Below are 15,317 nucleotides of genomic sequence, written 5' to 3'. Positions count from 1 at the left end.
TGTTTAGTGTGAAGTAACACCATTGGAAAGTTTCCCAGTGGGAAGAGCCCTATTTGTATTCATCCTTAAGTGACTATGTGGGCCTACTACCCCATGGGAAGAGCCCCAATGATGTCCAGTCCAAAGGGACTATCTGGGCCCACTCCCCTGGGCCCTGGGGAGTGAAGAACCCTGGTATTGGACATTTTGTGGCTTTTAGGACTTGGACTGACTTCCTGGTCAGTTAATGATGACTTTGATGTGACACATCAACCGGCTTTCAAAAAACAGGAGGCTTTGGCTCCAAAAGAGCCAACATGATTCAAATGACAGCAAGTACGTGCCGTAGGGTCCAAAATAATGAAAATACTGAAGTCCAAGCAGTCCGAAACAGATTAGAAGTCCTGGTTGGAGACCCTTGAAAGCAGAGATTTTACTTTTGTAACTCGTAAAACAACAGATGAGTCAGAAAAGTAAACATGTTTTGTTCTCCTTTAGCTGAACAGAAACGATCCAAATGAGAAACAAGAGTCCAGGTTCAAATTAGCCAAGCATGAAATGTCTTCCATCTGTAATCCAGAGCATTATATTCTCTTCAGAGTCACGAAACATCAACATGTTCAAAGAAACCCAACTTCTGCTCGTCCACCATCTTCCAGTTCAACCCTCTGCAGCCAGAGACGCGTGTGGAGGAGTTGTAAACATTTCTGATTTTGTTTATCCGCGTCTAACAGCAGCTTCGTGGCCTGACCAGGGCTCCCGACGCAATTCTGTTAATACCCCCCCCTTTTATTTGGAAATGTACATAACCCTGCAGCTTTGGTTCAGTGTCAGGCCGAGGTGATAGTCACAAGGGCACGTCGTGTTTGCGACCCACTGTGTCAGCAGACACATTTGCGTGTCCAAGCAAGCGTGTGATGCAAGCGTGTTTGCTCCAAACACAAACAGTGATTTACTCCTGTGTGTTTGTGGGGGTATGGGGGGGGTCTGCACGCATGAAGGCGGGGTGGTCGCATCTTTCTGCCAATTGATCGAGCAGCCCGACTCATGGGATGATGCGATAAGGACTCCCTTCCCGTGTGTGTGTGTGTGTGTGTGTGTGTGTGTGTGTGTGTGTGTGTGTTGCAGCAGATCAATGCCACTCTAATCATCCCAGTAGGGCGGGCGTGAAGTCCAATCGCCCCCCCCCCCGTTCAAACAACTGGCCCGGCCCGACGCACAAACACTTTGATGCTTCGCTGATTGCAGCTCTGCTTCCTGGCCTTTGCCGCCATCCGCTCACATCCAAACAAGCAGATTTCTTTTTTTGAATCATCAAAGTGAGCTGAGCGTGAAATAAAGCCCTCAAATGGTTCTGCGGTTCTGTAACGGTCTCCACTTAACATGATTGATTGCTAAACGGTCCAAAATCCGCCGCTGCACTTCCTGACAGAGCTGCCGTCTCCGTCCATCATGTGACGCCGTCGCTGCACTTTGGGGTCAGATTTATACAAACTTCTGACTCTACGACCAGTTTATAATGTTTCAACACTTAATTGTGATGCTGAACGGAATTCCATTCAAAATAACTAATAAGAATCAAAGCATAAAATTAAAGCACCAAAAATCTACGCATGAGAATAATAGATGGAGCGGGAAAAGTCAAAGCCTTAAAAAAGTACAAATATAAAAAGACAGGAATCGTGTTTTAACTTGTTGTATTCACCTGATGAAAACAGAGAATTACAGCCATCTCAAAATTAAAAAACAAACAAGCAAATGAAAATAAAGTTGGAGCAATTATTGGAATTAGGAGAAAAAGGAAGAAAGAAAAAAAATGAGAAAAAAGTAAAAAAATAAATTCAAATAAAGAAATGTGTGAGAATATAGTGAAATTATGAGAAAAAAAGTTGACATTTTACAGAGCAAAGTAAAATTAAAAAAGAAAACAAAAGAAAAGTTCGAATTTTCTGAGTAAAATAAAATTACATGGAAAAAAGTAAGATTTTTATGAAATTGAAGTAAAGTTTTTTAAAAGAATAAATCAAAATGAGAAAAAACAATGAAAGTTTAACAAGAATGAAGTAAAATTATAAGAAAAAAGTTGAAGTTTTAAAGAATAAAGTAAAATGATAAGACAAAATCTGTAATTATGAGTGAAAAATAAAATTAAGACAAAAAGATTGAAATTCTACGGGGAAAAACTTGTACATTTATGAAAAAAAGAGTAAACAATTTATACGAAAAAAGTTGTAAACTGTTCCTTCAAAAGTTTCCTCAAAATCTGTCTAGGGACAGACATCACACAGTTTAGGAATCTGCTGAGTCTGACTTACTTTTTATAAATGTTAAACTTTTAAAAAAAAAAAAAACTTTTGTCTATTTCATTGTTTTCAAATTGTCACTTTATTTCTCATTAAAAAATTGACTTTTCTTTTCACAACTGTCCTTTTTTTTGCTCAAAAGGTAGACAAGTTCATTTTTTGTAAAATTGTGACTTTCTCTCATATTTTACAACTTTATTGTAGTAAAATTTTGACTTTCATGTAATTTCATTGACTTTTTAAATATAATTTAATTACTATTTGCAGAATTATGTATTACTTTTATGCCTTTTCATGTCATATTTTGACTTTTCTGGTAATTTTGTGAATTTATTTTCTTTAGATTTCTGCTTTTTCTCATTAAATTGGAACCATTCCCTTATTTCTAATAATTTTGCGACTTCTTCCTCATAATTATACGACTTTATTCTCACATATTTACATTTTTCCTTTGTGGTCCCACAAATTTTCCATTGTATGAGTTTCTTTCTTTCTTCAGAAAAGTCTCTTGCAAAACGTTGGTTATTTCAAACAGTTCCCCCTCATCAGCTGGGATTTGTAGTTTTTAAGTCTTCAAGAATCCCTAAAGTGTTTTAAGACGATGTTTGCTTTCAGAGGAAGAAGCAACGGCTGGTTAAAACCCAACACGTCGTGGGCGGTTCGGGTGCGATTAGCACTTTAACTCTTTGTCTGGCTCCTGCTAAATGGATGCACGGCTCGTGCGCACGCGTGCACGTCCAGACGACAAAAGGGCGCTTTATTGCATCGCTTTGGCTTTATTTGAGGGGCGTCACGGGGTCACCCTGTAACCAGGTTAGTCAAGCTTCAACGGGGAGGGAGAACAGGTTGGAGGGGGTGGCGAGGTTAAAGATGGGGTGGAGCGGTGGGAGGAGACTAGAATTAGTCCATTCACAGTCGGCTGGACTTTGGGTTTGGGTTAATCTAGTTAGGGGGAAACGACAGGCCGGGCGAGACGATGAGGAGGAGGAGGAGGAGGAGGATGTGGTGGGGTAGGCGGGGTTTCCTGGGGGAGGTCAAGGTTGAAGGCCCAGGGTTTGGAGCTGGATGGCAGCTGAATTTTAGAGGAACCATCAGCGACAGGATGAAGAGGAGCCAGACGGCGGACAGCTGACGGTCCCCTTCAATTAGGAATTAGGCAAATTTGACCAAATATTCTATTTTTCTCTATTGTTTTCTCTTTGAATAAAGGGTCAAAGCGGAGCATCATCTGAGAGACTTTGGCTTCAAGTGAACCCATAAAGAATAAAAGCTCCTCTATTTTCATTTTTTTTCCAAGAGAAGGGGAAAGCAGAACTAATTTCTTTTGTAAGTATTTTTGAAATCGCTTAAATCCATTTATATATATATATATATATAAAATACAGTCCATTTCTGGACGTGAACCAAATCTTAATCCTAAAAACTAAAACATAAGTTATTTTTTTGTACTTTATTTTGAAAAAACAATGAAAAAAAGTTGAATAACTGTTTTTATTGAAATAGACCATATCTGACCACCCAAATTAAAAATAAATACTTTTATTATTTTCTTTCTTTCTTTTACCAAATTTGACGCTCATATACTATCAATAAACTGAGAAAATCAATTAAAAATGTTTCTTTAAACACACTTTTAATAAGTCTGAATAAAATAAAATAAAGAAAATTGTTGCTAAAATTACAATTAGGCTTGGTTTTCTTTTTCTTTATCTACTTTACAATTTGTACATTTACTTTTTGTAAAAAATGTCAATTATTTTTTAAACTTTTTTTTCCATTTTGGTTAATTTTCATGATGAGGTTTTTTATGTTCTTCCGCTTTTGGAAAAGTAAATAACCATCTGAGACCGTTTTTCCTGGTTAAATTGGGGTCAAAATAACAGAAAATGCTGCTTTAGATCACTGTATTCTTCTCCAGAACCCAGAAGATGAACCGTCCCGTTCCAACGTGGAAAGAACGCAAAAAAGCAACAAACATTGCATTCAACATCTCGGTTTATCATCAATCCCATTCCACGATAAGGCGACGGCTTTGAATCCTTCGGCTTTTGGAACGCCGTGTTCGCTTGACAAAAGACAGATCAGGTCTCTGGGTTTGCACCGTCTTCCTCTCAGACTGTGGAAGAAGCAGCTCAGGGAAAAATTTTTTTTACAAAAAGTCCAGCATTAAACTCAAATGTCAGAGTTTTTTCCTTTGTGCACATCTGAGTCACTGTGGATCAAAGGAACGGCAAATCTAAAAGACTAGGCAGCAAAACATGACAGAGAAGAAGAAAAGGGAGATATTGCTGCTCTTGTGGTGGATATTAAAAAAGAGACGAATGATCGTGAGCGGCAGAATGAACAGCCCGCTCCCAGCTGCTGGAAAATCATGTTTTATAAACCCACAACTCTTCCGGCTGACGTTTCTCTCCGTGGGGAAATTGCAGCATGGATAAATATTCTGGCAGGTCTGCATTTCCTAAGAACAAATAACCAGAAATTACTGGACACTGAGGCAGAAGCTGTTTTTCAGACAGACTGTGCTGGATCCACCAGACTAAAGACAAAAGGGGATAAAGTACAGAAATATTTATATAGTTTGTTCCAACTGAAAGCTGAAGCATAGAGGTGGGAGCATCATCCTGTCTCTTCCCAGCTTTTCAACATCATTTCAGGGTGGATGCTTGTTTTCTTCATAAGCAACTCTGCCCATTTTTTGACAAAACAAAGTCATTAAAAGACTGGATGTAGACTTCAGATAATTCTGAATGGCAATATTAAAGTGGGAGGGGCCTGCTCCATAGGTTGACCTCAACCCACCTCCAAAAATGGATGATTGAGCTGAAAAAAAATCCAGTCCACCCAGCTGCCAATCAACAAATTAAAGAAACGACCGCGTCAATGATGCAAATCCACAACATCAAAGCAACTGGTTAAAAAAAAGAAAAGAAATGATGAACCAATAAATTTATGAACAGAAAAATAAATAAAAAGCCTACCCAAAAAAAATGTTTATCAACACTGGAGTCATTGGGAAATTGCTACATTTTGAAACCAGCCCCCCAGTGGTCATTTGAGAAATTGCTCCTTTTGGCAATTCCAGGAGGAATTTTAAAGAGGAGCTTGGTTTTATCACACAGCTACTGATAATCACAGCGCATTAGTGAAATATGAAAAAAATCTAAAATAAATAAATAAACTTAAGACACCCACGCCAGTTTCTGTTCAACTGAAATGAGACTCAAAGCATTGGGGTGAGCAAAGAGGTGGAACCTTGATGAGAGTATTACTCCTGTGTTTTATGATGGTCCATTTTGTTCCCGTACTTTCTCAAAAATCAACAGCGCATCTTATTTATGACCTCTGTTTGTGTTTACCGACCTAGAACCGATTTTCTGTGGTACACGGCGCTCAAAAATCGGTCAAAATGTTAAGTATGACTTTGATAAACTATGAAGCTGCTTAATGGATTGTTGGAGCATTATGGGTACTGTAGTCAGGAGCCTGGCAGAGTACTGTGCACAAACGTAATAAAGGGAAAAGGTAAAGGGGGATTTTGGGTATTGTATGTGTTACAACGTACAATTTTTTCTGTAGGCTGAGCATCCAAGGTACAGGGGATAAACCTGAAGAACAACAGTTTACAAGGAAAAACTTCCCATCGACCCCCTCCAACCAATTGCCTATTGCTTCTAGGCCTATCCAGGAATTCTGGGTAATGTAGTCTAACCACATCACCCGATGGTTTTTCATTACTTTTATTTATTGCGCTCTATGGTCCAAAAAATACCGTACGTTCACTGTTTTGTGGGAGGGCTGTGGTGCAGAAGTAGAGCAGTGGACGTCTGATCAGGAGATTGCAGGTTCGTTGCAGTGTCAGGCAGAAGAGCCACCTGTGACGGTGTGAAGGACACTGGGAATTTAAAGTGCTTTGGGCCTTCAAAGAAGGTAGTAAAAGCCCAATACATGTTTCTTTGTCATCTTGGCATAAAGAGTGGGCTCTATACATGTAGTGTACATGTATAGAGCCCATATACATGTCTATACAGGTAGTGACCGTCACATGGCCGCTGTGTTCGTAGCGTTACAGCATCAACTGCAGCAGCAAAAGTGAAGCTTTTCCAAGGAAAGACCAGACCTCTAAGACCCAATTATCATCACCCAAGGGACCACCAAACTACCCTCAGCGTTTCCTGTTTGCACTTTGTTTAAAATTGTATGTAGATGATGAAGTCTGATTTTTGATGCATTTCATTGTCGATGAAGACTCTCATTCATCCACGTTGATTCCATCATAGTAGTAGGTTTAGGGACTGTCATCTGGATATAGTTTTTAAATTTGGGGAGGAGTCAGACCTGAAACTGGATGGTATTGTCAACTTAGCCTACATGGTTCCGGATCTCTAAGAGTCCTTTGTCCTCAGCTGGGGGTTGGGGAACCAGTGACTCCCTCCCCAAATTGGTCATCTCTTTCAGCTGTTAATGACCCAGGTGGAACTGGTTGGGTTTGTTTGGGTTTCAGAACACTGCCGTAGATGGATGAAAAACTAAACCTTAGACCACCATTCTAATTAAGACAAGGTTTATCCTTCTTGACAAAAATGGCTTATTTCACTCCTCGCTTATACCATCCTCTCTCTCTGGCTAGAATTCGGACTTCACTGTCCTCAAACGAGTGGTTTGTGGCCTTCAGGTGGAGGTGCACTGCAGATTCAGGTCCACTTGAGTTGGCTCTGCGATGTTGGTTCATTAAACAGACAACATCTATCCATATATCTATCCATCCATCCATCCATTCACCCATCTATCTATCCATCTATCTATTGCAGCAATGAAGAGACAGAGAAATAAAAACACGGTAAAGAGGACATTAACAAGGTCTGCATCCATCATAATCATCATGCAATCAATGAAAAGGTGCATCGTTTCTCGCGCTCAGCTGTAAGTGGGAGCAGGACCGCTGTTCCAGAGCTGTCTTGATGTTAAATGAACTTGTTTTCGACTTGGAGGTTAGAAATATTCTCTGGTTTGCCCGGCTCACCTGTGTTCTATTATTACAATGTCACGTACATATACACACCTCTGTGTTCATGTGTGATGCACTTTCTCACATCAGGCATAGACGTGTTGATTGAGCGTGGCTGTTCATAGCCCTCGATCTGAGACTTACTGGATTTGAGGAGGGTGTCTTCGTTGACTTCAATCTCTCCTCGACTGGGATCTTCGTACTCCAGGTGGCCGTAGTACGACAGGGGTTCTGGACTCGCCGCGGCGCTGGAGAAACCGTTGGACGCGATGTCTTGGGGACTCTCAGTTTCTTGACGGGGGTCATCTTGAAAGATGGCAACCAGCTGGAAGAGATGAGGTTGAAAGTGTTAATCTGATAGAAAGGGAAAAGAACGAAAAGCTTAACTCAGTCATAGGCAAGAGCCGTCTGACTCGGATGCTAAAGTATTAAAAACCAGCATAACCTGTGATCATCTGAATCATGCGACTTAAATTCCACTCCAATGAAAATGCTGCTTCTAACATGTTTCTTGTGGCATTTTTCTCATGATGAAGGATAAAAATACAGAAAATGAAAAGATAAAATTTCATTTCTGAGTTATTGTTTTTTTTTTTTTATTCAAATCATTGTGAATCAGGAGCAGACAAAAAAATGCCGTTGGAAAAAGCTTGTAGTTGTGACGTAGAAGCTACAATCTGTGGGCCACAATCTCCTTGCTCCGCTTGATTCTTATGGATAAATAGTCTGTTTTCCTCATGCAAGCTGGCATCTGGTTCTAAACTGTACGACTGGATAGCTCCAATATTGCTCACAGTTTTTGTGCGGGCCGTTAATGTAATGATACATTCACGCCCGGAAACACGCATTTGAGCGACCTCTCTCCATTAAAAGTCTATGTAAACGTGTGTATATGCGTGTCAAAACTCTTGGCCTTTCCAACTTTTCAAGTCAGTCTTCTGACTCTACGTTCATAACATGCGGTCATTAAACGCGCGTTGAAAGGTAAACCAGTTGAACTTTGACCAATCGGGGACTCAGGGATTCGGTAGTGATGTATGGATGCCGTCTTTTTGAATCTACGGAAGTCCCAACCCTTTAAAAATAGATCATGGAGGAGAAATTAATAATAACGCTTTGTGTCCGACTGGAACCATGACACAAAGTCTTTCATGTGTCAGAATAGAGCTGTGAGGGAAAAAGCCTGGAGTAGAAAAATTCGTAAAATTTGCTCAGCTTCAACTTTTTTCACCGAGCCTCGTTCAACTGTGAGTTCATGCGCTAGTATTGGGTAGACCTGTATGAACAGCGTTATGCACCAAACAGGCCCGGTGTGAACCTAGCATTAGGTTGGGGTCGTGAGGGTTAGGGTTAGGGTAGGGTTGGGGTCGTGAGGGTTAGGGTAGGGTTGGGGTAGGAAACCCTGCCTTATTTGCTGCTGCTTACTTGGATCAGGTGTGTTTAGCCATTAAGGGACTTCAATGGCAAGTTGGATGGAAAACATGTAGGACACAGGCCCTCGAGGCCTGGATTTGGGGTCCCCTGGTGTAAACAGAGGGATAATGGGAAGTGTGGACAGGCTTACCCAAGCGATTGGTCCCGCCCACAACTCACAGGCAAATTTCGAATGAACTATTGTTGCTCTGCGGAAACTATGTCCCAGAAAAGAGCCCAGGTTTTTGGATTTTGGCTAAAAATGGCATCATTATAATTTAAAGATCACTGGGAACGCTTTAGTAGTTCAAAAGATGATCGGAGTTGAACTTGAAACTTTTTTGCAAACATGATCCAAATTAGGATACAAGGTTCTTTACTCAAACAGATGAGAAACCAAACTCCCGTGTTAGTAAAGATCTGATGGTTCATAACCCGCCAGAAGGCACTTCCTCGGAATCTCAGGAACCCTGACCTGTGGTTTGGCGGGAGGCCGGTTTCAGACGGATCGACGCCACGCGCGCGGCCATGTGCGTATGTGTGAAATCAGCAGTCAAATGAGATCTGACAAGGGAATGAGAAGCTGTCAAACACAATGACACGGCTGCCACAATGAGACGGCAGCAAGAGAAGGAGCTGCCAAACGGAGAGGCGATGGAGGGCAGGAGGACGACAAACAATCCTAATTGAGACAGGGACACGATGGCAGGTTGAGGACGGGAGGGAAGCGTGCGTTTGTGGATGCGCGCTTTGATGAATGAGCGCGTGGCGGCGTGACGCTCTCATTAGACGAGGCCGGCGGCGGAAATGACCACTTAATTAAAAGCAATAACTGCAGTGAAACAAGGGATGGAAGTAAAACAACAGACGAGGCGAGGATCAACAGCAAGGGAAGATGGGAAAGTTTATGCAAACAATGAGCACAGAGGAGGTGAAGAGATACGCATCATCCATCACATCCCGACACCCCCAATCCCTCCCGATTCAATATCTCTGAGACACCTGGCCGTCGGCGGGCAGAGAGGAATCGAGAGCTGCGTTCGTGCGGATTCAAGCGTCGGGAGGAAGAGGAGGCATTGAAGGACGAGCAGATGCAAAACAGAGAGAAGAAAAGAGGCGACGCCAGGCAAACAATCTGATTGTGCCAGCTGATGGATGCTTCTCCAACTCTTTATCTGCTCCCCGCTTTCCCTCCACATCCCCCGAGCCCCTCTACTCCAAACTCGCTGACAGCATCAATCAAAGTCTGCGGAGCACAATGAGGCGTGTGCACGCACACAAACACACACCTTAGCCCTAAACAGCCTCCTGCTGTAATATCTGGAGCGGCGATGAAGTGACGTTTATTTAACTTGAGGCCAGGTGGGGTGTCGATGGCGGCCATCGTTTGGAAGACAAACAGCTGGAAAATGGATCTTTTGGAGTTCTCCAGAGAAAAGTGCACACTTCATGGGAAGTATCGGACCTCTCAAGAACATTTGTGCACACCTAGTACCCTACTATACTTGTAGTGTCAGCATATAAAAAGTATTTAAGAGGCGCCTTTCTGGGCACTCAAGGTCGCTGGCGACCGCCGCCAACATACACAACAGAAAAGAAAAAAATGGTGATTTAACTAGTAGAGGCTGCTGTGGTTAATGCTTTTGGATGTGGGCGGGGCCTATAGCAGAACCACCGGCCTGGTTGTGTCTGAAGGTGATTTGACACGTTTTAATAACGTTTCTGTTATCAAACACAAATTAAGTTTCTGTCTGATCATGAAGTGATCAACAGAGCAGTTTCACCAGAGAAAACCAAGATATTAGCATAAATGTATATAATTACATTGAAATATTAGACTTTATTTTTAACTGAGTGATCATGAAAACCGGGAATTATCAAACCAAAATGAAAGAATGCAGTAAATTTCCTTGAATCACAGATTTAAAAAAGCTTGAATGGTCACTATGCAAACATTTAACCTGTGAGAAAATTTACAGCAAGAACTCAAACAATGATTTTAAAAAGGTTTGTGTTGCAGTCTCCCATGGAGTGCTTTCCTAACACACACCGGCCTCTCGGCGTCCTTCCTCGCTGTGATTAGAATTCGGGGAAACAAATTGCCTTATTTTTCCCACAGCGTCAGTGTGGGATATTGATATGGACCTGAGGAGGGAGCGTGTCAACTGCTGCTGAATAATGTGACCCCGCCGTCTCATTTCCATAACACACACACACACACCTCCCTCCCAGCAAACAAACAGCCGAGCTCGCCTCCATCCGCTCGTGTTATGATCTCCTTTTGACAAAAAGGGACCCCCAACATGCCCGGAGGGGGGTAAAGCGACGGTGCAGCTACAGTTTTGAAGCAGTCCTGCTTTAATAACAAAGAGCTGAAGGCAAACGGAGACAAACATCTCGTCTTGAGGTTTTTTAAAGTGGCTTACACTGGTAATATTAGTTCATCCATTACTCAGCCATCAGTGTCAGTACTCTGTGACTGTCCTTTCACAAGTCGTGTCTGTTAACAGTGTCAATAAAGTTTTAAAACAAACACAGACAATCACGTCAGTGGTTGTGTCTGAACTCCCTCACTACTTGGACCACCGTGACATATCCAAAATGCCACCACGCGGCGACTTAACTGCACGTTTTTCAGCAAAATCTGCTGCATTTGTAAACAGGAGTCGATTTCAGACTGCCATCCTGCAGCCACCCCCCTGTCCCTGTGCTGCCGTCCCACTGCCACCCTCCAGCCACCCCCCTGTCCCTGTGCTGCCGTCCCAGTGCCACACTCCAATTGGTAGAAATCGTACGGTCGGGCGCTCGACGAGGGTTGTGGACCACAATGCATTGCGTTGGAATTCAACTGTATTCTTTAAATAAATAATCAACGTTTTTACTCTCAGAAGACAGTGGACTCATAACTAATTGTGGCAAAACGCTCATATCAATCAGATTTTAACTTTGTGAATTCAATGACGTCATATCTGCCGTTAAAAAAAAAAAATGTAGTGAGCATGGTGTTCGAATTGCCTGTAAAATTTAGGGCATTACATAGTGCCGCACTATACAGTTTTTCCCTAGTTAGGGGTGGGAATTCAGACACAGCTCAGTTCTTATATAGAGCTAATGCTTTTGTTACCCTTACCAGTATTTTATTTTGAAAGGCAAATCAGTCATTACCCAACTTCTGTTTCATTTCTGCATGCAGTAAAAAATCTGGACAAAAAGCTCACGCCTTTCCGCCTAAAACTTGAATCCCAACATAAAAGCAACCCCACCCCCCCCCCCACCCCCACTCATACTACCAAAATAAGATGAAGATAATCAAATTGTCCCGAAAAAATACACATCATCTGTGGTGTCTTGAAGGAAACTCCATTAATGGGATCAGTCTTACTCACAGGAATCCAAATACCCCCCCCCCCCCCCCCCCCACACACACACACACATACACACACACTAAAGTAGATGTCGCAGACCCCCACCCCCACCCCACCCCTAGGAAACACCAACAGCTACTCTGAACTGGTCCTGGCAGCTTGATGCGATTCTGCCGACTCCCGGTCATACTCTGATGGCAGATTGATGCTTGATTTGCGTATGAAGCCATAACTTCAAGAGACAAATCCCAGCCGCTGTAAATATCCCAGTGTGACAACCCCGCAGACAGGCCAGAGAAGGAACACTGCCCCCTTGTTCCAGCCAGGCGCCACTGCAGCCTCTAACCGTTTTCAAGCAACACTAACACACTCCTGGTGCTTCTGCTTCTACCATTCCACCAAACCTGCTTCTCTCTCCTCATATTTTAGCCTGTGTGTGTGTGTGTTTGTGTTTGTGCGTGCGTGCGTGCGTGTGTGTACATGTGTCCCCCCCATCCACTGAGATGTTCTTTGTGTTTGTCATTATCTAAAGCCAGGTTTGTTTTTCTCTTTTCTTTGACTCTAACACACTTCTTCACTCCTTCTCTAAACAATAGTAACACACATACATGTCACGTGCACACACACACACACATACTTCTAATACACAGTTCTTCAGGGTTACATAATTTCTGATCCGAATCACAAGTTAGAAAAATAAAAGTCTTTTCAAAGCAATTTTTTTATTTTATTTTGAAAGGAAATAGAGGGCAGGAAGTGAATGTTTCTCGTAGGAAATTATCTCATCAATATTTCATATTTGGAAAAAAAAACTATCACCAACTTTCCGCGTTTATTTCAGTATCTGAGACAAAACAAAAAAAGAGCTGAAGCTTGTCCTCAGTGTGTGTGCCGCTCTGACTGATGTTTTCCCATTCAGCATGATGATGATAATGATGATGATGAATATTGACAGAGCACATTCACATGGGGGGGGGGGGTCTAACCTCAGCTGGGGCAACATTCAGCTCTGCATATCAATAAAATGGTCTTAGACATGCCAACAAATACAAAAACTAGAATTGAATTGCATTTATTAAGGAATAAAGTGCTGCTGCTGCAGGGAATCATAACAAAGGCATTGTGGGTAAAATCCGCCATCAGGCAAAACCCACAGCTTACAGCACGATTCAAAAAGCAAAGAAAACAAAAGCTCACACAATCTGCGTTTATGAAATATCTTCATATTTTTCTGCTTTCAGCTTTTTTTTTAAAATGAAACAAAGGTTAAATTAGTGAGATTAGAGGAGGTCAAAGGTCAAATCCAGATGTTGGGATCACCGCTCACTCGTGGTAAAACTCCCGTTTTAGTTTCTGAAGAAAATGTCAAATATAACCAAAGATGAAAACCTCCCGGAGTAACAATTGATGCTCTCGGCTGCTGAATCAGTTAGTAAAAACCCGACATTTCCTTGATGATCCAATCAGACCGGTTCTGCGCCGGAGTCCAATTATGCGAGCGCGCCTGTCTGACGAGGACGCCCCCCCCCATCAGAGAGCGATCTGTGGAGCTCCTAACGAGTTCTACAATCAATTACTTTCATAATGTTTGACAAACGCCGAGTCATGCCAAATGTGATGAGTAATCGCACTAAACCTGAAAGTCTCTGCAGCGTTTATTTTTAAACAGGCAAACGTTTTCCAAGAGGAGGACAAACACTCGGTCTCTGACAGAGAGCGCTAGGACTTCAAAGTAAAAGAAGGGACCCACGCCACCCGAGGGGCCGAAGAGACGGAGAGATATGGCGAGTGTCACATTGTATTGAATTCACAAACAGAAGGTCAAATAACTTTTTTAAACCCATTTATGCATCAACTCCAAAAGTGCTTTCATAACAATAGTGCAAAAGGAAACTAGAAGGAGCTGCATTTCCAGAAGAAACTGAATGCAATGAACGAAAATGAAACTTAAAGGGTAATAATTGGCAAAAAAGAAAAAGAAACAAGACAGAAATGATGAAAGTGGACCATAAATGAAGTGAAAACAGCACAATAACAACAAAGACATGTTTGTGAAAAATGCCAGAGCCGGGTATCGAACCAGCGAGCTTCTGCACCAAGGATTCCCCATTTATTTCAATGGAATATCTTGAAAAAGTTCAACGACTAGAAGGAAAAGTCATAGCTGGAAAAAGCTGAAAGAGCTGAACATTTGAATGGTTGAATAGTTAAAATAGCTGAAACATTGTAGGAGGAGCAGGAGGATTGGATACATTCGATTAAAATGCCACCAATATTTCTTCACAACATGAAAAAAAACAAAGTCTATACCTTTATTATTATTATTCATCTCTTGGTACTTTATGGAGACAGGGCCTGAGGAATGTAATGATAGTTCATTCTGTGACGGCGCTTTTATTGCATGTAAAACTAAATGTTTTGACTTTTTCCCCCCCGTTTCCCTCGGAGACCTTTAACTCCGGTCAGAAATGTTCACGTCATACGAACATTTGGCAGAAAAGAAAGAAAGAAAGTCTGGTTTTAACCTTCCTTGTGCTAAAATGATGATAAACGTGTAAAGCAAAAATGTTTTCTTGCAACACTTTTGTGTATAAAAGCAGCACCTGGGACTCAAACAGACAAACAGATTCTTTTCTGATCATTTAATGCTGCCAGAAGATTGTTTCTATGGTAACCAACAATTACAATTAAAAATAAAGAGCAATAAAACCTGGAGTGACTCAAATACAACTGGAAAAAATGCATTAAAATGCGTTTAAAAAATAAACACTTCAATGAAGACCTTTTAACCGCAAGACAAGAACATACATCACCCAAAAAGTGGGTGGAGCCTAAATTCCAGCTCTGGCTTCTGTCCCTTTTTGAAGGTTTTTTCACTAATTAGGAGTCTGAATGTGTGAACCATGAAAGTGGAAGCTGTCACACATGGAGTTTTTAATGATGCATTTTACTTTGGTGCTCCTTAGTTAACAAAACTCTGATTTGTTTTTGCATCGGTCTGTTTTCATTTTGGAAAATTCTGCCCACATCTTTGACAAATATAGAAAAGAATATTGGCATAAATTAGAAAAGAAAGAAAAAAGGTACAGGTGAAAAACACTTTGTCAGAGGGAAACGATCCATCATCTCATCCAACAGAAAATGGTTCCAATTCTAGCACATCGACGTCAATCTTATTTCAACGTAGTTCATTCAGTAAATGCCTGCTTGTCCAAGATTCCTTGCCGAAAATCCTCAAATCCAATACAA

General features: G+C 41.7%; 1 protein-coding gene across 3 annotated transcripts in view; it reads right to left on the bottom strand.

Annotated features, from left to right (window-relative positions):
* pard3ba (par-3 family cell polarity regulator beta a) overlaps positions 1 to 15,317 on the bottom strand; it is a 167,972-nt gene that overhangs the window by 131,654 nt on the left and 21,001 nt on the right. For all 3 annotated transcript variants that reach the window (XM_023966108.2, XM_023966113.2, XM_078931566.1), the window contains one exon: positions 7,435 to 7,615. In XM_023966108.2, the coding sequence (XP_023821876.1) occupies positions 7,435 to 7,615 (181 nt within the window). The remainder of the gene's footprint in view (positions 1 to 7,434; positions 7,616 to 15,317) is intronic.

This window comes from Oryzias latipes, chromosome 2 (assembly GCF_053564925.1).
Source record: "Oryzias latipes strain Hd-rR chromosome 2, Olatipes_Hd-rR_3.1".
Classification (NCBI taxonomy): Eukaryota; Metazoa; Chordata; class Actinopteri; order Beloniformes; family Adrianichthyidae; genus Oryzias; species Oryzias latipes.
This window is presented reverse-complemented; position numbering and strand designations above follow the sequence as displayed.